The sequence below is a fragment of the Ascochyta rabiei genome, chromosome 17 (genome assembly GCF_004011695.2).
Source record: "Ascochyta rabiei chromosome 17, complete sequence".
NCBI classification, from domain to species: Eukaryota; Fungi; Ascomycota; class Dothideomycetes; order Pleosporales; family Didymellaceae; genus Ascochyta; species Ascochyta rabiei.
In genome coordinates, this window is record NC_082421.1 from 86,883 (window position 1) to 108,061 (window position 21,179).

Here is a 21,179-nt window from a genome sequence, read left to right on the forward strand (position 1 = left end):
CATATTAGCCCACACCACGGCTGTGGTATGAAATGACTAGGATAGACCTAATGTGGTCGCAGCAACCCACTTGCAAACATCGTCAACCAACTAACGTGTTCACAACAATCGTTTTATACATACTAATACAAAAGGAAAGAACAGCACTCAGCGCAACTTTCCCCGTACACCGATAATTGCTTCTCAATTGCGCCAACATGGCATTCGCTGCCGTAGCATCGTCGTGTACAGACACCCGTAGCTTGCGTAGCAAGTCGTTTCTGCTCCTGCTGTGGTGCGTGGTGCATGCAATACTAATCACCTCCACCTGCAGCTTGGAACTTAGGTCTGAGGACTTCCAGCTGGTAATCGACCCCAAAAAGAGCCCTGGGGTTACCGGCGGTGCCCTTTCCCATCCTGTCGACATATCTCACCTACGGAACAATAGAGCTTTCTCCCTTTTCCCTCGCGACGCAGACTTCGACGGCAATGGCGCTGGCTATCCAGCCCAGTATCTTCCGCCAGAGAAGCTGTCATATGGAGGCTTGGATTTCATCTTTCCTCAATATGATCCCAGCGGTGGACGTGACAACGTTCTTGCTCAAGGGCAAGTCCTTAACATATCTCAAGGAAACTACCTCGCCATTCATATGCTTCTTGCCGCGGAAGACTCTGTGGCAACTGGCACTGTCACCGCAAACTACGCAGATGGCTCAACCGCGACGTCTAGCTTAATTGCGTTTCCATGGTGGTCCTGGTCTTCGGCCTTTTCGCCGTGGCATTATGCGGGCGATCTCGTCTTCCCATTTCATTTCACCAACGCGACCATCGACTTCAACCAATCAGCCATCTATCGCACCGTCAGTTGGCTCGATAGCACAAAGGAACTGGCTCAACTACGATTGCCTAACGTTACTTTTGGAGCGGCGAATGGCCCGGGCGGTGCCACGCAAAACACGAGGCTTCACATATTTGCCGTATCCCTGGTCCCCGCGAACAAATCCACAGACATCTTGCTCCAGGTGCAGCTAGCTAGGAGTACAAACGCTTGGTTTGCAGGGACGGACGTTCAGATATTCGAGGCAATCATTATCAACACGGGCGCGGAATGGGTTCTCCCTGAGCATGATGTGCTAGTGACCATCGAAGACGAAGCTGCTAGCTCCAGGACTGTCCGTCCAGCACATATCAAGCGACTTCGCCCAGGCGACGAGGCAAGAGTACGCATCGGCGTGACCAGTACGGGGGCGAAAGCAGCTCGAACGGCAACGCTCACCATCTCCGGCAAAAACATGCCTAGCACGCACTATGCCTTCGACGCTCACTTCGGCATAATGGACTACGAACCGACGGACGCCAGCATCTACTCGCACGAATCACCGCCATGGTTCAACGACGGCAAATTTGGTATTTTCATTCACTGGGGCCCGTATTCCGTTCCCGCGTGGGGCAACGCGGGTAACAATGAGTCCTTTGCCGAATGGTATTGGTGGTGGATGAACTCTGGACCCAACAGCACACGAGAGCGAACGTACGAATATCATCTCGAAACATACGGTCAAAAGGTGACCTTTGACGACTTTATCGCAAACTTTACTGCTTCGGCGTACGACCCTAAGGCATGGGTTGACTTGTTTGCTGATGCAGGGGCAAATTACTTTGTCCTGAGTGCTAAGCAACATGATGGCTACGCACTCTTCGACCTGCCTGCCAATATCAGTCTTAGGACTAGTGTTGCACAAGTTCCTCACCGCAACCTTGTGCAGGAATTGTATGATGCTGCTGATACATACCAGCCGCATTTGCATAAAGGCGCATACTATAGCCTGCCGGAATGGTTCCATCCTGACTATCACGGCTTTGGAGAATGGCCCGGGGGTAATGCCACTAATCCCTACACAAACCAGACAGAGCCATACCTCGGATATGTGCCTCTCACAGACTATATAGCCGAAAAGGTAAGCGTACATGCTCTACGTGCTTTCTGGCGCTAATTCGATGTACAGGTGTTACCAGAGATGCGGATATTGGCCGAAATGAGCACCGACCTCGTTTGGTGTGACATTGGAGGACCCAACCTCACAACCCAATTCGCGTCCGAATACTTTAACAATGCGAGGAGGCAAGGCCGGCAGGTCTCCATTAACAACCGATGCGGCATCGAGGGCGATTTCGACACAGCCACCTACGCGACTTTACAGCGTAACCGCAAATGGGAGCGGACGGCGAGTCTGGACCCATTTAGCTATGGCTACAATCGCGCAACACCTGACGACGCTTACATGAAGCCACAAGTTATTGTAACGAGGTTGATCGAAGCTGTATCGATGAACGGAAATTTCCTTCTTAACGTGGGCCCGACAGCAGAAGGTATGTGTGCACACGGCAAATAATTCCGCCATTTCCGTTGGAAATCATGACAAGAAAGAGGTATCACTCACTAGTCCCACAGGTGTTATACCCGCCATCCAACAACACAACCTCCGCGTCGCAGGCTCATGGATCAAATCCCACGCTGAAGCTATCTTCAACACAACTTTCTGGTCCATAGCCTCGTCCGATGACTCCAACCCCGACATCCGTTTCACACAGACGCTCGACGCTTTTTACATCTTCGCCATGACTAAACCAAATGCTACGCTCAGTGTCCACGCGCCTGTGCCATATAGACAGGGCGATAACGTAACTGTAGTAGGCGGCAAGCAAGCTGGTGTCGATGTGCCTAGTACCTTAGTAAATGGGGTGCTGAGGCTGGATATTAGTGATGAGGTACGGGAGGGGGATGAGTTTGTCTGGGTGTTTAAGGTTGCGTTTTAGTGTAACGCGTTCCACCAGTACCGTGTCCGTGCACCGAACACCCATGTGAAGATCGGCCTTAGCGGATCTTGGGGTGGTACCTACTCGTGCACGAGTGGGTCCAACGTACGCTGGCAAAAGGGTAGGGGGTATCCCAGGGTAGGGTAGGGGTAGGGTTCGGCCCGCACGGATCTTGAATAGGGGTGGGATGGGGGCACCTCTAGCGTGGGGTAGGGGTAGGGATTGTAGGGTGTAAAGCACCGGTCCCTCAAAGGATTCTTGCCCCGACTTATATCCGACTCGGTGCCTTTACATCCCGTTTCCGTCCCGCATCCTGGTCAGCACCTTCTAATCTTTACTGTACTTAAAGGTATAAAGGCATAAGAAGAATTAGTCTTAGATAATTAGTTAACTTAGTTTTTAAGTATCCTTTGTACAAGACCTATAGGAATAGAAGAATCTCTATGTTATCTATCCCAGTGCTCCTATACATCATTTAAACGCGCTTTTCTTGTTCTACATTCGCGCAGTAAAAAGTTAGCTGTTTTAGTTTAAGAGTTAGACACGGACCCCTACCCCTACCCTACCTCTACCCCTACCCCTACCCCCTTGTGGACCCTACCCAACCCCAACCCTTTCACCACCGTAGTCCAATGTCTAAGGCAGTAGGGTGTTTTAGCACGATTGGTAGATTAATGTAACAACACAATAGTTGAGAAGCACAGTAGTAGTCCTTACATTAATACGAAGTTGAACACAATAAACTGTACTATGGTATCCGGCGAAAGTAGAGTCTCATGGTCAGTGCAATGTGGAGGAAAAGCAGATGCTTGGCTTTCCACCAATTAGCAGACATGTTTTCCCTTTGTTATCTGCAAAAGCGTCTGTGCGCGTTTGTTTTAAACATCGATAGGCGTTTCTGCACATAGTAAGAGCTCATTGTGCCATGGCGCTAGCCTGTTACGGCGCTTATCTAGATTGCCAATCTGATTGCGCCAAGCTGCTACAGTACCCGTGCGCGAAACGAGCTACCGGTAGTTCGCGGGTGAAGCTACCCCACCATGTAACTATCCTAAATTCAACCTAATACAACTCCATCACCATGGATCCGATTTAAGAAGCAATTCAATGTTTGGAATTGCGTGAAGCTAGAGATAATTTCTTGTACCGCGAAGTCGCAAAAAGGCTTAAGGTCAACTGAACAACGCTGTCGCGGAGGCACAGAGGTGTGCAGCGCAATCATCGCGCCTAGGCACAACAGCAGCTTATACTCAGCCCACAACAAGAGGACCTTGTTAAATACATAGAAAGATGCAAAAGAGACGGCTTACCACCCATTAGAAGCATGCTGCAAAATTTTGCCACTGCGGTTGCGGAGTGGGAGGTCTCCGACAGCTGGATTACTCGGTTTCTACATCGCCATGCCGACAAGTTCACCACCAAATGGAGCGCTGGGATCGATCCTGAGCGCTATTTAGCTGACAGCCAGCGCAAGTACGAGCTATACTTCAACCTACTTCATTCTAAGATACGTAAGCACGGCGTTAACGAGTGCAATACCCACAATACGGATAAGAAAGGCTTCTTTATCGGCATTACAATCCGCGCTTAAAGGATCGTTTTTAATGCAGTCTAGGAGTCAAAGAACGCACCGCAGCAATCAGGGATGGAAATAAAGAATGGGTAACGCTGCTAGCTTGCGTATGCGCTTCTGGAGAGTCATTACTACCCGCTCTCATCTATCAGGGCACCTCTGGGATTCAATCAAGCTGGGTTGACGACCTTGTGGCCGAACAACACCAGGGTTTCGTCTCCCACTCGGCGATAGGATGGTTAAACAATGATAAAGGGCTTGCCTGGCTTCAGCAGGTATTCGATCGCTATACAGTAGCCAAAGCTCGCCGTTAATAGCGGCTTCTGATCCTTAACAGCCACGGCAGCCACCTCACGCCCAAAATTTTAGAGGATTGCGACGCCAATCGTATCCTCCTTATGGTCCTTCCACCTTATTCAACTCACAGCTTGCAGCCGCTTGACGTCGTGCTCTTTGCGCCGCTTTCAAGGCACCCTACAAGACTAATCAGTACTAGTCAATGCGTAGGGAGGAGAGTCTTACTAGTGTTGATATTTGAGGCTGTCTCTCCTGGCTCGCACGACGCACATTCTCCGGGCTGTTCATTCTTTCTCTTATCACCGGAGTGCTTGCCTGCAGGTACTGGTTCTGCTGGTTCTAAAGCTGGATAAATGGCATCATCTCTGACCACTGGACCATTTTACAGCAATAGCTGCCAATTGTTCAACATCTATACGTACCTGATACCAAGTACCGTCTTAAATAGTGTCTTGAGAACTTATTAGTCTCTTAGCTTCTCGAGAATGCACCAGTTGTGAGGTGGAAGAGAAATAACATTGTTAGAAGCATTGAAAGCCCTTTTATTTAGTGATCTTAACTAGACTGGCTAGGTTATTACATGCGCTACGCAGTGGCATCTTAAGTCCTTATAGGGGTTGATGGCCCTATGCAGCATGGCGCACATAGTCTGTACGTTAGTAGGGATGTGAATACACAGTTATCTGCAGGGCTCCGTTCAACAGTATATAGACAGACGCAGAAAGTCATCCTATGTAATGTTTGCTTCTTAGTCTCAAATTTGTTACCACTCCATTTGGCAACCTTATAGTCAACGAATTGTCAACAACGGAGGGCTCAGCTCAGAAAGGCATGCATCTGCGTTGGATAGCAGTGGGAATTATAAACAAGTAAAGGGTTACATATTCTTCATTTTCCTCCAAGCTCATCCATTTCACGTACCTGTGCGGTTCCTTCTTTCTAGTATACATGTTTTATTGATGTCGTAACTATTATGCATCCTTAACGACTTTGCGCTTGCCTGCTCCTGCCTCGCGTGGTGGTGACTTTATTTAATTATGAGAGAGCTGTCTTGATAAGCTCCGGCGCTTAGTAGATGGCCACGGTTAACAGCGCCGCGCGACGCACAGTGCCTTTCAGCTTTCTGTGCCTAAAGTTAGGCCTGCAGTTTGTCAAGGGCGATTAAATAAGGGTCAGTGTCTTTAGCAAGCTCTAGGAGGATAGATGGGAAGAAGTAACCGAACTCTTTAACAACAGCCGAGTCAGGAAAGAATGTGCCGCCGCCAGGCCAGTTAGGCAAGAGTTTACCCTTGCAATCTTAACGAACCATGCAGATGGACAAAATATCTGTGCTGGACAGGTTTCCTACAACTAGATACTTGGGAAACTATTTGGCGTACACAGGTAGTTGTATAACAGCAAGACCGATAGACACAATAAAGCCAGTTACGACTTTGCCCAGGTGCATGCAGTAGGCGAAGCTCAGTTAGTAGCGGATATCAAGAAGGTTTCGTCCACCTCTAACTCTGTAGAAGTGCCGGAATCGCTGCTCTTCGTACATCAGGCGGGGGACATCTTCACCAAGTTCGCAGTCTTCCGTCAGATCCATGACGTGCCAGGCAGAGCGGGCACTGCTGACACGGACAACCACCGCGCTGTTCTGCTTAGGTCGGTCTTGTAGTGTAGCATCCTCTTCGGGCTCGTCTGTAGGCTCTTTGTCGGAGTCTCCTGTGAGTATAGGCGACTCGCCCCGCCACATTTCGCTCAAGTTGACGGAGATGGGAGAGCTGGGGGCCTGCAAAGTTGAAGTTGGTAGCGCACTCGATATACCTGTGTCAAGAGAACCTGCCTAGTTGTAGGCGACGCCAGCCTGCTCGTCGGGGTCGCTGTTCATCTTGCTGGTGGGGGTGCAATGATGGGCGTTGTGTGTAAGAGTTAAAGGTCAGACGTGAAGCTGGGAGCCACCATAAGCAGCGACAGCCTTAAGGGAGAATAGTGACTGATGAATTGCTGCTTATGGAGAAACGCTGAAGTCCTCGCACGATTGATGAGCTGGCCAAGCGACTGCTGCTGCTGCCGCGTACGTCGCACGTGTCGAAATAGACGTTAGGTTACTGCTGAGCATGCGGCCAACTTTTGCGATCTCAGAAGATGTGATAAGTATACAGCCGTCCTCCTCCCTTCTTTACCTGTGGCCGTCATCCTCACTGCCTGTTCTCATCATCGGACTTGTCTGCATCAGTCTTGTCCTCTGCATTAGGCTTAAGAACAGGCTTCTTCTGCATACGTCCTGCAGATACAAACGGCGCGCTAGAGTACTTGCGCCACAGCCCAATCCAGGCTTGGAGGAAGGTATCGCCATGGGCCTTTGTCCTATCAAAAGGCATCTTAGCCTGTGGTTGTTAGTATGCGGGCAGGAAGAAGGCGGCTGTAGAACGTACGTCTATAAGCTACTTCACATAATCCAGCTGCCTCTGTGCCTCGTCCTCAGACACGTAGTTAGGAAAGCAGATTGCGGCGTACCGGCGGTTAGCGGGTAACAGGGCGAGCCTAGAGAGAGCCTTGGCGTGGGAGATACAAAGAGGGTAACGCGAGGGAGTGGCAGGGTTAGAAGGCGCGATGGAGTTCAAGGGCAAACCGACGCAGGAAGCGGCTGACAACGTCGCCTAAATAGTCAGGCTTTCTTAAGCTCTAGGCGAGAGGCAATGACGCAGTGTAAATGCACGAAGCCCGCAACAGCAGCTGCAGAACCAGCAGCGGCCTAGTGCGTGGATTGTGAGGAATGTGTAGGTTGTAGGAATTGTAAGAATGGTGAGAGTTGTAAGGATGGTGGCGGGGATTGTGAGGATAGAAGGTGAGGTGGGTTGGACTGAGGCGGGGCTTGGAGCTTGGAGCTTATTGTGGTAGAGCTTAGCAGCAACCAATCTTGGAGTATTTGTCAGAGGTGAGGATCTCGGCGTGGCCGGTCTGGCCCTCGTACGCCCAGCCTTCGGACATGGTGGAGCAAACACCGTCGAGGCCGGGGAGAGTGGGGATCTCGCAGAGCCATCCGCCAACGAAGATGGACAGGAAGGACTCCATGGTGTGCTTACCAGGAGCGAGAACTTGACCGTAGGTGCCGGGGTTAAGCTTGTGCGTCATGACACCAGCGCTCGTGGTTACACAGTTCAACGCGTTTATCTCGAGCTCGGCGGAGCTCGCAAGCTCCTTCAGGCCCAACTTCGCGCGCCACTTGGAGATGATGCCGATGTAGGTATCACCACCGGAAGGAGGAGGAACGGACGCAGATGGGGCGGCGGCAGTAGCGGTAGGAGCCTCGCTGGTTGGCGCAGGGGGTGCAACGTAAATGGACGTGCTGGTAGGCTTGACGGGCTCGTAGACGGTGTGGACAGCGGTCTCAACGAGTACGTGGACATTCTTGACCTCCTTGTGCTGGTATTGACCGTAGGAGGGATGAGCGAGAGCAGAGCCAACAAGAGCAGCAACGGAGAGAGCGACAACGGAACGCATCTTAATAGTTGTTGGTTTGACTTGGTGAGTGATAGAGTCTGGACTGAGTATGGACAGGTAGGTTTGACGGAACAGTTTTCTGGTTTGTAGATTACTAAAAGAACAAGTTGATGTTGAAGGGCGGTAGAGAACGTGGTGTTAAAGATTGACTGTGTAGTAAGTAAATGGATGGATGTTAAAACTAGGGAGTCGCAGACCTGGGGTAAAGAAGGTCTTGATAGACAAGGGAATAGACTGCATTTATACAGTACAATGCCGCACTAACAAGGAAACAAGCGCTGTGCAGCGGACATAGGCTGCGAAATAAAAGCGAGCGCCATTGTAGCCTACCACTGATGTCCCACTGTTACTTTGTGAAGTGTTTTTGTTGCATTCTAGTAGCTTATTACTAAATTGCATGGTCTCCTGCCTACAGTACCCTCTTTTACCTTTGCTTAAGCTTTTTCTTACTAGTCTACGTCGCCTCCACGCTAAAACGTTTTCAGTTATTTTTTTTCAAGTATTTATATCCGCAGTTTTGACGATTACTCCTAAGTATCTTGACTGCTAACCTGCCTGTTTAACGCAACTTGTCGCTTAACTTAAATCTACTTTTATCTTCAGCTTTGGCAGTTGACTTAAGCCGCGACTTGTATCTGCACTAGCCTACGCCACTAGCGACATTATAAGGACGCGCCCCGCCAACAATGCTCCTTAGGGGAGTTGTAACCTTATTTTCTCTCGCTATACTCATTTAGGCCGCTCTAAATCTGTAGACTGCCAACAACACTATAGCTTCCTCAGCTGTAACAGGTTACAAGAACGTTGCCTACTTTGTTAACTAGGTTAGTTTCGCTTAGCAAAAAATGTCCAAGATCTACTTTACTAACAATAAATACAGGCCGTCTATGGTTGGAACTTTAACCCTTAAGATCTTCCAGGTTAAGAACTTACTTACATTATTTACGCCTTCGCTAATGTTCAACCAGAGACTAGTGAAGTCTACTTAACAGACACTTGGTCTGATACTAACAAGCACTACCCTACTAACTCCCAGAATAATGTCAGCACTAACGTCTACAGGTGTGCTAAGCAGCTGTTTCTGCTTAAGAATCAGAACTGTAGGCTTAAGGTGCTCTTATTAATTAGCAGATGGACCTACTCTGCTAACTTTACAGCACCAGCGTTAACACTAAAGGGTTAGGAAACCTTTGCGAGTAGTGCGATTAAGATACTCGCAGACCTTAGTTTTAATAGTTTTAATGGTCTTAATGTTAACTAGGAGTATCCTGCTAACAAAGCACAGGCTAATAACATGGTCTCCCTTCTTGCAGAGACTTAGCAATAACTTAACAATAACTTAACAATAACTTAACAATAACTTAACCTAGTACGCTAACAACTAACATTTACTTCTTACTATTACATTACCTGCTAGGCCTGCTAACTATAATGGGATAAAGCTCTCCGCTATAGACAAATACCTCAACTTCTAGAACCTTATAAGTGTTAATTCCTTATAATCTTTATATCTTCTGTCTATGTTAACAGATGTGCAGATAGTATACAACTACTCTAGCTCCTTGGACACTAACGCCAGCCACATCGCTGACTTCTGCCTCTACCCCTTAGACCCCTCTTCCACGCCTTTTAGCACAAAGAAGGCGCTAGACAACTACATCTCTGCCAGCGTGCCTGCTAACAAAATTGTGCTTAGTATGCTGCTGTACAGACGCTCCTTCACCTAGACCAATAGCCTAGGAATGCTGTTCCAGGGTGCAGGGCAGGGGACGTAGAAAGCGGGGATCTATAGATATAAAGCGCTGCCTTAGGTTAATGCAAAGGTTACTAAGGATTTAGACCTAGTAGCAAGCTGGAGCTATAATGCTGCAAAGTGCGAGATGATTAGCTACAACACGCCCGCTATCATTACTAAGAGAGCCTAACTCGTTTAACAGCAGGTTTTAGGTAGGGTCATATAGTAGGAGTGCTTAACTAATAAGAAGGGTGCTGATAGTCTGATTTCTACGGTACGTGTTTTTTCCTTTCCTAGTGGTTGATTTGGGGGGGGCAGGAGGAGAGGAGAGCAATGCTAATGACATAAATAGTTATTAACAATATCAGCGGTATTGGTGCGTTAGATCAGAGTGCAAATTTGCTGAGCTTCCTGCAGAGCAAGTATGAGAATCTGAGAGGAGGGTTTCCTGACAACTAGAGCTCATTTCTCGGTTCTTCGAAGACTGTGTTCTCAGAGCTACTATCTCGACATAATCAAATTCCTTCTCCCAAAAGATGAAAAAATATCATCAGCGCATCTCTGGCATGATGATTTACATCTTGGCAACATCTTTGTCGACCCCTCCAAGCCTACCAAAGCTGTGGGTCTCATAGACTGGCAGTCAACGAAATTATCTCCGCTTTATTTCCACGCCTGCCAACTTCACATCATTGATTACGTTGGCTCACCCATCAACGGTCTGGCAAGACCCCAGCCGAGGAAGGACCTGGATAGTCTGAAACCTTCTGCAAGACAGCAAGCTGAGGCCTTGTTTCTACACCAATCCCTGTGTTCATTGTTCAACACCCTGACACATCATCAAAACCCACGACTTTATGCTGCACTACAGTTTCAGCATACGCAGGAGTATCTATTTCTACTTCTAGCACGTAACATCCTCATAGATGGTGAGGTGAACTATCTCTTCCAATTAGCTGAGTTGTAATCAACGTGGACAGACTTCTCAGCGGACAAAAACTCGACCTGTCCTTTCACCTTCTCAGATAAAGACCGGATCGATCTTGAGGCTTATATGCAAGGCGTGACGGGAGGCATGGAAGCAATGCGTTCAATAGGAGACAGCTTGGGGGAATTGTTCCCCGAGCAGGGTATTGTGAAGCTTGATCAGTACGATGAGACTCTGGATGCATTAAGGCAGATGAAGGAACAGATCATCGATACCTTTGCCTCGAATCCAAAAGAAAGGGAGGTGTGAGAGAAAGAGTGGCCGTTTGAAACTTGACCTGATCTATCTTCTTCCATATTTTGAAATATACACAACTCAATATTCCTGCCTATTTCGAGCAACGTCCCGAACTTAGTAGCGAGAAACCCCCTGTCCAGACAAGAACCCAATTCTAGCTCATCTGAATATTTGTCCGCACATACAGTACAGATGACCTTTCCTCTACACTAACTTCATCTTTAGTTATTGCGCTACATGCTGCTAATATGCAGCAAGAAGAATACAGCATGGCCTTGCTGTCAACGGTAACGTGCGCAGCGTTTAGCGATGCCTCGGCTTCAAACCCCAATTTGTCTACAAGGATATCGCAGTTTTGCCGCGCAGTGCACGCTGTGGCTGGAAATGGGCTGGCACCTCGCGCAGCTCTTATTCGCGATCGTGCAAGAATCCGCTTCCTGTTTCTCAAGCCGCGCTCGCCTTTGTTACATAGAGCCACGCGCCTGGGAGCCTTTGGCGTCTCGATGCCCATCACGTATGGCGAAGGACAAGAGACTGCAGTGTAATCGCTGCACACTGCCTCTGGAAAGCCGTCTTGGTAGCTGCAGACAACACACAAGTTCATCTGCTCAAGATTTTTTTAAACGTTTAGAAGTTAAGGTCTCGGCTCTACTTCCCAGGGACAAAGTCTACTATACGAGCATTCTGACGGCTCTGGCTTCAGCCAATTTCCTGCGAGTCAAGCAGTATGTACCAGACAGTTCGTGGTGGCACAATGGTCGAGCTGGCTCCTGAGACGAAGCTAAAGGCTGACAAGACAGACTGGGAGTTTTACGAGTCAATGCAGGCAACGGAGGGCAAGAAAGAGATGCGTATCACCTCGTCCATTGCACCAGAGCTATTGCTTTCTGCCGTCCCCAACTATTGGACCAAGGTTGAGGATGTTCCAGATGACCATGTCAAGGATGCCTTTCTCAGGGTGCTTGTTGGCATGACCGGTCTCTCCGAGGCCGACATACGCGGAGGAATGCCCGCACCTAAATGCAAAAAGTCGAAGGCTTAAAGGTTTCTACACTACTTCCATGGGCTCACGTCTCTGGACCATTCTCTCACACACCCCATCGACTCATGTCTTTGGTCTCCCTTCTAAAATTTAAGGGACTCATGTCTTTGGAGTTTCTTCTACACATTATATCAACTTATTTCTTTAAAATCCCTTCTCACACATCCCAAAGACTCGCATTTTCGGTCTTTTATGTCACGCTCTCCCTGGACTCACGTCCTTTGTTCTGGCTTCAGCCTGGTGTGGAGAAGGTAGTCACTAAATCAATGTATTTTGTCGGCTCTCAATTCAATCTAATATGAACACTGTGTTGTGCTAGTAGACGTGAACAACTAATATCATTTGCAGACAATCTATATAAAGACCAACTCAGAAATGGCACGCCCAAGGTGGGTACACAGAGATCAAAGATGTGAGTCCATGGAACGTGTGCAAGAGAGAACCAGAAATATGAGTCAATGAGCCGAGGACATGAGTCAATGGAGGCAATAGTAAATTACCAGAGACATGTGTCAATGGAAGTGATACAACCCAAAGACATAAAGTCCATGAGAGCTGATTAGGTCCAAAGACATAAGTCAATGGAAGTGCCAGCGCTTACCAAAGACCCTCGTCTGCCAGAAGTTGTTCATGGAGAGGGGACCGAAGACAGAGTCAAGGGAAGGCAGTTTAAGACAGGCGGTCATTAAGCGAGGGCGATCCATCGTCCTCATCGCTCTCGCCATAATCCTCTTCACGGCTTTCCTCATCACTATCGTCGAGGTGCCTCTCAACGTCTTCCTCCTCTTTGCTTTCCTCACCACTCTCGTCATCGTCATCTTCATCTTCAGCAGCCTGGATTCGATGCATAGAAGCAAAGCTGTTTGCGTTAGATGTGGGATTTTCGCGAAATGTGGTTGTGTATAGCCGGCTTTGCAGGCTTCCCTGAACGTGTCTAACAGCCTTTGTCTCTCGGGACCTCTGGGCCGGGCTAATGTTCAGGAGAATGCGCTGAGAAGTCTCCACGTCGGTTGGTGTCTCCTTGGGACTACCGCTCAGGGTAGGTCCTTGCCTTAAGATCTCGTCGGGGTCTTCCATCAATCCGACAAAACGCATTATGCATCGCATGGTAGATTCCCGAAGATATTCACCAGGTGAGGTCCAAACCTCTGTTCCTAGAGCCTTCTTGTCTTCGTTCCAGCCTGGAGCAAGACACCGACGTCGTCGCATCAGATTAATTATGGCAACGAAATATAAATACCGCTTCTTGGGACGGTTTTTGTTCTTGAACTCCAAGATTCTTCCATCAAGCAATGACGTTATGACACCATCTCCTTGCGTCTTTGTTCTTATCAATGTTTTGTCGAGCACTTGAACCTTGTATGGCTCTTTGTCGTGGTCAAGGTCTACAACCTGAGCTGTTTCAGGATCTATGTCTCCCTTTGATGCTGGGACTATGATAATTCGAGCTGCATCTAATAGCTCTTCAAAATCCTGATGGAGCATGAGCCCATTTGGTGCGCACATCAAATGGCCATGACTGGTCTCAGCTTTACCGAAAGCGTAATCGCAGTTGGCCTCTCCGGTGTTGTACGGGACTAGATGAGTAGCCTTAATCCTTTGCTTTTCCACTGATGTTCGACTAATCGGGCACCAGTAGTGGGACTCATCAATCAGGCTCGCATAGCGATTGATCAGTCTTTTGCGAAACCTCTCCTGCGCATCTGGAGTCCGTTTCTCGTATTTCGGCCAAGCGGTATGACCGTGCGGTGCTTGATACCGGGTAATCATTAGATCAACTAAAGCCATATCTGCAGCGTTGTCCCGAAGATAGGTATCCAGGTAGCCGCCCTTCAAGGTATGTCTGTGGGATCGCAGAACCACATCATCTCTGCTCAGGTCGGCGAGTCGCTCCTCGGCCTCGACGATGGCCTTACTAGCCTCTAGAGTTGTGATATCTCCTGCCTCCTTGTTGATTTGAGCCTCTCGTATGCAACGATTGTAATAGTCAGATTGAGCTTGATTGCGGTTCAGGGTATCGTTACCCCAATTATCAAATTGAGTGCTGACCGCAGTCTCCCAGTCAGTGTCGCTCAAGCTGTCCCTCTTCAACATCTTTCGGTGGTCCCATTGCGCCGAGTGCTGTTCACTCATTCTCTTGGCGGTCTGGTATAATTTTTCGAGCGCTTTAGGATCTCCTGATGACATACCTCTCAGTACATTGTTGGAGAACGGGGAAAAGAAATGGTTCGCTTTCGCCCTTGGAGGCGCGTTTTTCACGACTCGCGGGGTCGAAGGGTTTTGCGACACCCTCTGCGGTGTCTGCTGCTGCTTTGCCGTGGATATTTCCATTCGGTCGCATTGCTTCTCTGGCGTTTCTTTCGCGGAGTTTTTAGGCGCGATCTTCCTCTGCGCCTTCTTAGAGGATTTGTGGGTGGACATTGTTGATAGTTGTTAAGAGCGTTGTAGAGTTGCAGCTGATTGTATGTCGTTGTCTTGAAATCTTGTTATGGATGTACGTCGATGCAGTTCATATAGGCCAGGCGCAACTCTAGACTGGAAGCTGCCTCAGACGGCCACGGTAACAATACGTTGCGTACCACGGTTCCTTCCTAAGCTCTTGACCCATTATTATTGCATACCACAACACACAATACTATTGTGAATTCTCTACTGCCTTCTGCCAACTATTTCGACGTGCCGATAGGCTTGAGCCATAGCGCAAATAATGCATAGCCCACCATAAATGCCATGAGCGCTAGGTAGTGAATCCTGCATATTAGTTAAGGGTGGTTGAGTGACTATAGGGCGTGGAAATGTTTACGGTAATCATGATATTGGATAAACCCCATGGCAAAGATTACTTCTCGGAACAAGTGCTTTCCTGGATGATAGATGTTTCTTCCAGCGAACATTGCAGGTTAAAAAATAGAGTGATATTATTTCTATTGCAGTATCATGCTTGTGTTCTGGAAGTAATAGGACACTGAATCCTTACATGGTATGCATAAATTGTGCCAAGGGGGCACGTAGCCTCCCACAGTCTCATATTGCTGCGCATAGCCTCTCCATTGCTGTGTGAGTTAGAAGGCGCTACGACGGGCCAAAGTAGTTGCAGGGAATACGTAGGTGCCGCGGCGCATAAAGTCAGTAAAAACATGCATGTTTTCTTAGGCAGCTAATACAATGTTGAGCCCCCGAGTTGTAGAGCCGTGGTTTACAGAGCATTTAGTAATAGATGCCAACACGTGACGTCACATCTCACCCAAATAGTCCGAAGCTGCTTTTGAAGTTGCTTTTGAACCGAACTTTCGCTACTCAGGAAGGCAGGGATCCCTGCTTAGCGCCCAGCCTAGCGCCAGATCTTCCCAAGATCGCAAGGTGGCAGGCCCCTGCTGCCACCTGCTCCCAAACAGTGAGCGCAACAAAAGCAGTGTGACCAGCCCTATGAAGCCTAACCCAAAATCGCTACCACCATCACTTAGAAGTTTTGCAACTGTCGCGTCCGTTGCAGTTTTGCACACACCCGTCGAATCTGCGCAAGCTCGCTAATCTTAGTGTCGGTAATCAAGCTCGAGCGAACGTGCGCAGGATGTAGGACTCAGGACGTAGAGGAGACACAGCATCAAGATTTGAACAGTCTTGGAAGGAGTCAAGTGTCAGAAGGACGCAGTGGTCAAACTTGATCTGGTTTTACCACATGGTCAAAAGCCACGAGTCTACGGAGGACGCTGTCAGAGAACTAACAGTCGATATTCCGGTACATGCTGTAGAATATATGGTGCCTGAGTACTCTATCGGTGTCTATCTACTGTCTTTACTTTTCAAAGGCAAACAGGTCGCAATCGTAACGACCGCGGCCAGAGATGTGAACCAATGGAGACATAAAAGAGGAGCTAAAGATGTGAGTCAATGGAGATGTGAAAAGGGAGCCTATGATGTGAATCAATGGAGAGTATGCCTCATACACCAACTTTTGCCTGCGATCTCGCGACTAATTTGCTGGAGCAGCGAAAAGACCGCTCGAAGCAGTGGGGGGGGGGGGGGGGGGGGTCGGAGTACTACAGAAAGGCATGAAGGAAGAAGGAATTTGGCAGTAAACGCTTTCAAATCCAAAGAGTCAACTTGGAACAATTGCAGTGCATAATCAGGCCGATGAGACAGTGCGGTATGGTTACCATGTGAAAAGCGTGTATGGAGGATACTTAAAGCTTCTTTTTTTCGGCGGTATGTAGAATACGTTTTGACCGTCCAGTTACAGACATGTTGAAGCTCGGTCATACATTGCCCCTGGCTGCCGTCCGTAAAACGACAGCTATTTTGCCAGTCTTGCTGCATAGCTTTCCTTACCACCGTGATCCGGACTCTATGCGGTGTTACGCTCGACAAAACTTTGGCGTCTGACAATGTCCATGGAACTCAAATACCCACCATCAGTCGAAATCATCATACTGCACTTGTTCATCCCAGTCTTTTAACCTCGTGTATGGGCTTTTTAGCCATGCATAGAGCTCGTGTAGGAACAGTCTGCTCGACTCTCGGCCCAGAAACTCTGTCAAGAGGTTTTCGGCATGGCCGCTACTGTCCTTGACATGTACCATCTTCAAGATAGAGATGATGTATGAGAGCAAGAACTCGGCATTGCTGCTTGTTGTTGCTGCTAGGGGAGTGGGACCAGCAGGATCTGTATGCAAGAAGCTGAACACACGCAACTCACGCCGAATCCAGGTACGAGCTCGTGACTGCAGCTCCGTGTCCGTAGCGAGCATCTGAGGAGTCACATCTTGGTGGCCGGAAAAAGGGTTGCTGCCCACGTGCAGCGAGTACAGTCGCTTTCGATATACTTCGCACCGTCTCCGAATGGCTGGATCGTCTAGCAGAGGTGAGAAGGGACGATGGTTGCATCTTCGTTGGCTTGGTAATTCGTGTGGAGCAAATGGTAATGAACCGCGTTGATCGGGAGCTGTTGATTGAGCCTTTGGTGTGTGGGTGCGGCGAATGCTGTAGCTCTTGAAGTCGTCAGGTGACCGCCAGTCATACTGAACAGCCGTAACTTCTGTTTTGCCTACCGTTATATCAGCAACCTGTAGATGAGCCTTGTGTATGTAGCTTACATAACGGGCAAGTGGACCTTTCCTGGAGCCAGCTCACAAGACATACAAAGTCGAAGCTGAAGTGATTGCAGGGGACAGTGATTGCTTTTTCAGTGACTGAGGACAGACAGATGACACAAGTGTCTTCTGACTCGTGGTTTGATGCTACCGTTGTTCCCATGCGCGGATGATGGTGTTGGAAATGGTTGGAAACGATGATCTCATCCGTGGCGGAAGCGATGTAATGCAATGAGCACAGACCGCCAACGGTCGCGCTTTCCTCACCAACTTAGGGCGCGCCGAACGTCCATCTGCTCCGGCCTCTTCAGCGCCCGGCCATTGTTTCCCGCGGCTTGAAAATCCTCGATATCAATCGCCCCGACCACCCCTGCAGTGAATGCTGCTCGCGACATTGAAACGCTTCTCGACCTCGCCCATCCGCCGCTCCGCCCCTTCCATGTTGGCAACGTCGACGAGGCCTGCCGTCGCAGGCCCTAACGCCAAGCCGACGTACCACACAGTGACTGCGCTCAAGAGATGGTCGTGCGACGACAAAGATCTACCCCCCGTGCACGATATCAAAGCTATACACGTCTACGACTTCGACAACACACGTACGCTTCTCACAGCCTGATGTGCCTGCCCACACTGACGACTGCAGTATTCGCCAGCCCCCTTCCAAACAAGCAATTATGGAACAGTGCGACAATAGGCCAGCTGGGCAGCCCGGACATGTTCACGAACGGAGGCTGGTGGCACGACGCCAACATCCTAGGAGCTACTGGTGAAGGCGTTGACAAAGAAGAGAAGCGCGGCTGGGCTGGTTGGTGGAATGAACACATCGTCACCCTGGTCGAGCAGTCCATGCAACAGAAAGATGCCCTCAACGTCCTCCTCACCGGCCGCGGCGAGTCCAACTTCGCCGACCTCATCAAGCGCATCGCCAGGAGTAGAAAGCTCGACTTTGACATGGTCTGTCTCAAGCCCGCTATTGGACCTGCAGGACAAAAGTTCAGGAACACGATGGAGTTCAAGCAAGAGTTACTGAAGGACATCGTCTACACATACAAGGATGCAGAAGAGTTGCGCATCTACGAAGACCGCGTGAAGCACACAAAAGGCTTTCGTGACTTCTTCTTCCAGTTCAACAAGGATCTCATGGCCGGTCAGATGAGAGGGAACCGCAAGCCTATCGTGGCCGAGGTCATTCAGGTCGCTGAAAACGCTACTCAACTGGACCCTGTCGCAGAGATTGCCGAGATACAGAAGCTAATGAACGCACATAACACTCAAGTCAAGAATGGCACAGCACCAGAGGGCACAGTACCCTACCAGATCAAGAAGACGGTTTTCTATACTGGGTACATGATCCCTGCGACGATGACGGAGAAGCTTACTTCACTCGTGAAGCTACCCCACGGTACACCGGACAACGATGTTAGATTCCTCGCCAACAGCATCCTCATCACACCCAAGCCATGCCCCAAGAGCATACTAGACAAGGTGGGCGGCATTGGAGCCAAGGTCAGGTGGAAGGTTACGGGCATTTCTTGTTTCGAAAACAAGCTGTGGGCCGCACGAGTCGAGCCCGTACCGAAGACAGCCAAGTACTACTCTGAGAACCCCATTCCCACCGTGGTACTAGCTATTCGCAAGAATGGCCGGCCCGCAGACGCAGCGCGCATTGTGAACTGGCACCCAGTCTCAGACGACCAGGCCTTTGAGTTCGAGAGTGTAGTGGGTGAGAAGCAGATGCTGCGCATTGAAGAAGAGACGGCCAATGAGAGCGAGTGGGAGAGCTTTTTCCCGAACAAATCGTACCGCAAGCGCTCCGCCGAACCGAATAACCAGCATGGCGGCCACCATTCACGACACGCACGCAACAAGGATGACAACCGCCAATCAGGGTACCGTGGTGGTAATCGCGATCGTGGTCGTGGTGCTCACAGACACAATCAATACGGCAACCGAGGCAACCGAGGCGGGCACCGTGGCGATCGTAGTGGCAGAGGTCGAGGTCGAGGTGGAGGGGGTGGCCAATCACAGTATAGAAGCCTGGACGATGTTGGCGGCAACTACGGACAATCAGGCCACGACAATAATCCAGACGCCTTCTATTGACGAGCCACCAGCCATTTTGCTATTCGCAACGCGAATGTTCAATGATCAGTGCCAGGTCGGAACAGCTCGGAAGTTTCCGTGTTGTACGAAGTGTCCGGGTCTTTCGGCATTAGCACTCGACTTAGGATTCTATCTGGCTGAACAAATGTCTTATGTTTCACGGTATCATGGCTACACCATCGACATAGCCTTGCAAACACTGGAACATATATTAAGCATCCTCAGGCGCATGCTTTTTTCATTTAGATACCCAAGGTTTCCCTTCGATAGAGTATCCATGATCCCTGCATGATGACGATCGTTGGCGGCACGGATCGCACCGTTTAAACCTACGTTGGTTGGAACACCTGCAGGGACCATAGGCTGACACATGTGGTAAAATCTTGATACCAATTATCATCGCTGGCCAGTCGGCCAAATACTGAGACTGCCTCGCTCACTCAAAGTGCGTATGACAGCCAATTACCAATGCTGAGGTTCGATATGCGAGCTACTACCACCTGTTGTAAGGCGAGAGGAAGAAGGCACAAACGCTTATTATTTTGTTTGAGGTGTAGCATGAGCAGATTATCGCAGCGCAGTACGCGCTGAGCTCGGACGTAGCATGAATGAAGATATGGGAAGAGTCCGGGCATGGCACGTTGATACGCAAGCCTGCGTTGTTTGTGGAAGAGATCAGAATACAGCTCAGTGGTTTGGAAATGACATAGATTTGCTGGGCAGAAACTTTCCAACCAATGGTTTCTAATTTCCATCTTCATCTTCGCTCTCCAGAAGCGACTTATGTTCTCCAGCACCATTGTTATGATCCTTTGGCAATTGTACGCGCTCGCCTTCCCAGCAATTCCTGTGCCCTCTCCCTTGCGTGCGTGGGAGATGCGTCGGTCTGATATTGAAAGGACCGCAGACCACTCAATCCTTCGGAGACAAACTAGAATAAGTAAAAGTGATGTCCACGACACGAGAGCGGATAGTAACGATGCGTGTAACGAGATCGCTCAACCTGCTTGTCCGTGATACCGCTTTTGAGTGCCAGGTCTTGTTAATTGCCACGACTGCATGAAGTCGGTGGATGATAGACACCCAGGACTGCTAGCCGTTGAATTTCGTGCGGCTCGGAAAGTGTGAGATTGTCACAAGAGCGTCGTGTCCTGTTTACTCCTAGAGCCATTGGCAAGTGACAGAGATGTATGCTAAAAGCAGGCCAAGATCAAGTGGAGTCAAGTATCGGTGCCGAGGCAATCAAGGAGTAGAGGAACAACTCAAGAATTGATTTTCAATTAGCTTATCGCCCATGAAACTGCTGATCTTTGAGCGGAGCTTAAAGATACGAGGATTGAGTATAAAACGTATTAGTTCACCGGCATATTGAGTGTGCCAAGACGGAGATTTACTAAAGTATTGCGGGCCCACCAATACAACCCTTGTTTCCCACACTGTTTTGTAGGGCCAAGGAAATTTCAAGATAGAGTGGCGGATGCTAACTTTCTCGGCACTTTGCTTCAAAGGCCATTGTGCGATTTGATGCTGCCAAAGAGTCAACCAGAGTACGACACCGAGAGTTATTTTCCACCAAACGGCGTTGTGATGTCCATCTCAACAAGATCAAGTGACAGCTCAGTAAATTAGTGAGCTCGTTCAGACATACACCAATTCATACCAGAACTAGTCTAAACTTGTCACCTGCAGCCAGAGGAAGTATAAGTACTTGGACAGTTCTGAGCAGGTTTCCATTCACAATCATCGAGTTCAGCATCTGAGTTTCTCTGATCTTCTCCATCCTTACTCCTCACTCCTCGCTTCTTCCGTCTCTTCCAAACAATCTCAAA

General features: G+C 49.1%; 8 protein-coding genes across 8 annotated transcripts, besides 13 other annotated features; 4 read left to right on the forward strand and 4 right to left on the reverse strand.

Moving 5' to 3' along the window:
* Nucleotides 1–197: 197 nt before the first annotated feature.
* On the forward strand, nucleotides 198–2,796 carry EKO05_0009416 (Alpha-L-fucosidase; the record flags this gene model as incomplete). The annotated part of the gene is made up of 3 exons (XM_059637540.1): nucleotides 198–1,937; nucleotides 1,986–2,349; nucleotides 2,432–2,796. 3 exons carry the CDS (start codon nucleotides 198–200, stop codon nucleotides 2,794–2,796), a joined length of 2,469 nt encoding a protein of 822 aa, XP_059493523.1.
* A 465-nt stretch (nucleotides 2,797–3,261) lies between these two features.
* Nucleotides 3,262–3,343: a dispersed repeat.
* Nucleotides 3,344–3,383: a tandem repeat.
* Nucleotides 3,384–3,414: a dispersed repeat.
* A 130-nt stretch (nucleotides 3,415–3,544) lies between these two features.
* Nucleotides 3,545–3,701: a dispersed repeat.
* Nucleotides 3,702–4,043: 342 nt separating this feature from the next.
* Nucleotides 4,044–4,369: a mobile genetic element.
* Nucleotides 4,268–4,837: a mobile genetic element.
* Nucleotides 4,445–4,680: a mobile genetic element.
* Nucleotides 4,688–4,833: a mobile genetic element.
* Nucleotides 4,688–4,836: a mobile genetic element.
* Nucleotides 4,715–4,839: a mobile genetic element.
* A 1,292-nt stretch (nucleotides 4,840–6,131) lies between these two features.
* EKO05_0009417 (uncharacterized protein) lies at nucleotides 6,132–6,404 on the reverse strand (the record flags this gene model as incomplete). The annotated part of the gene is made up of 1 exon (XM_038946858.1): nucleotides 6,132–6,404. One exon carries the CDS (start codon nucleotides 6,402–6,404, stop codon nucleotides 6,132–6,134), a length of 273 nt encoding a protein of 90 aa, XP_038794809.1.
* A 364-nt stretch (nucleotides 6,405–6,768) lies between these two features.
* On the forward strand, nucleotides 6,769–7,185 carry EKO05_0009418 (uncharacterized protein; the record flags this gene model as incomplete). The annotated part of the gene is made up of 1 exon (XM_059637541.1): nucleotides 6,769–7,185. One exon carries the CDS (start codon nucleotides 6,769–6,771, stop codon nucleotides 7,183–7,185), a length of 417 nt encoding a protein of 138 aa, XP_059493524.1.
* A 192-nt stretch (nucleotides 7,186–7,377) lies between these two features.
* Nucleotides 7,378–7,406: a tandem repeat.
* Nucleotides 7,407–7,524: 118 nt separating this feature from the next.
* Nucleotides 7,525–7,563: a tandem repeat.
* On the reverse strand, nucleotides 7,556–8,155 carry EKO05_0009419 (uncharacterized protein; the record flags this gene model as incomplete). The annotated part of the gene is made up of 1 exon (XM_038946859.1): nucleotides 7,556–8,155. One exon carries the CDS (start codon nucleotides 8,153–8,155, stop codon nucleotides 7,556–7,558), a length of 600 nt encoding a protein of 199 aa, XP_038794810.1.
* A 3,687-nt stretch (nucleotides 8,156–11,842) lies between these two features.
* EKO05_0009420 (uncharacterized protein) lies at nucleotides 11,843–12,157 on the forward strand (the record flags this gene model as incomplete). Its single annotated transcript, XM_038946860.1, has 1 exon — nucleotides 11,843–12,157. One exon carries the CDS (start codon nucleotides 11,843–11,845, stop codon nucleotides 12,155–12,157), a length of 315 nt encoding a protein of 104 aa, XP_038794811.1.
* Nucleotides 12,158–12,826: 669 nt separating this feature from the next.
* Nucleotides 12,827–14,578, reverse strand: EKO05_0009421 (uncharacterized protein; the record flags this gene model as incomplete). Its single annotated transcript, XM_038946861.1, has 1 exon — nucleotides 12,827–14,578. One exon carries the CDS (start codon nucleotides 14,576–14,578, stop codon nucleotides 12,827–12,829), a length of 1,752 nt encoding a protein of 583 aa, XP_038794812.1.
* Nucleotides 14,579–16,169: 1,591 nt separating this feature from the next.
* Nucleotides 16,170–16,189: a tandem repeat.
* Nucleotides 16,190–16,569: 380 nt separating this feature from the next.
* EKO05_0009422 (RING-type E3 ubiquitin transferase) lies at nucleotides 16,570–17,410 on the reverse strand (the record flags this gene model as incomplete). The annotated part of the gene is made up of 2 exons (XM_038942664.1): nucleotides 16,570–17,201; nucleotides 17,251–17,410. 2 exons carry the CDS (start codon nucleotides 17,408–17,410, stop codon nucleotides 16,570–16,572), a joined length of 792 nt encoding a protein of 263 aa, XP_038794813.1.
* Nucleotides 17,411–17,626: 216 nt separating this feature from the next.
* Nucleotides 17,627–19,350, forward strand: EKO05_0009423 (uncharacterized protein; the record flags this gene model as incomplete). Its single annotated transcript, XM_038942607.1, has 2 exons — nucleotides 17,627–17,843; nucleotides 17,891–19,350. 2 exons carry the CDS (start codon nucleotides 17,627–17,629, stop codon nucleotides 19,348–19,350), a joined length of 1,677 nt encoding a protein of 558 aa, XP_038794814.1.
* Nucleotides 19,351–21,179: the final 1,829 nt, after the last annotated feature.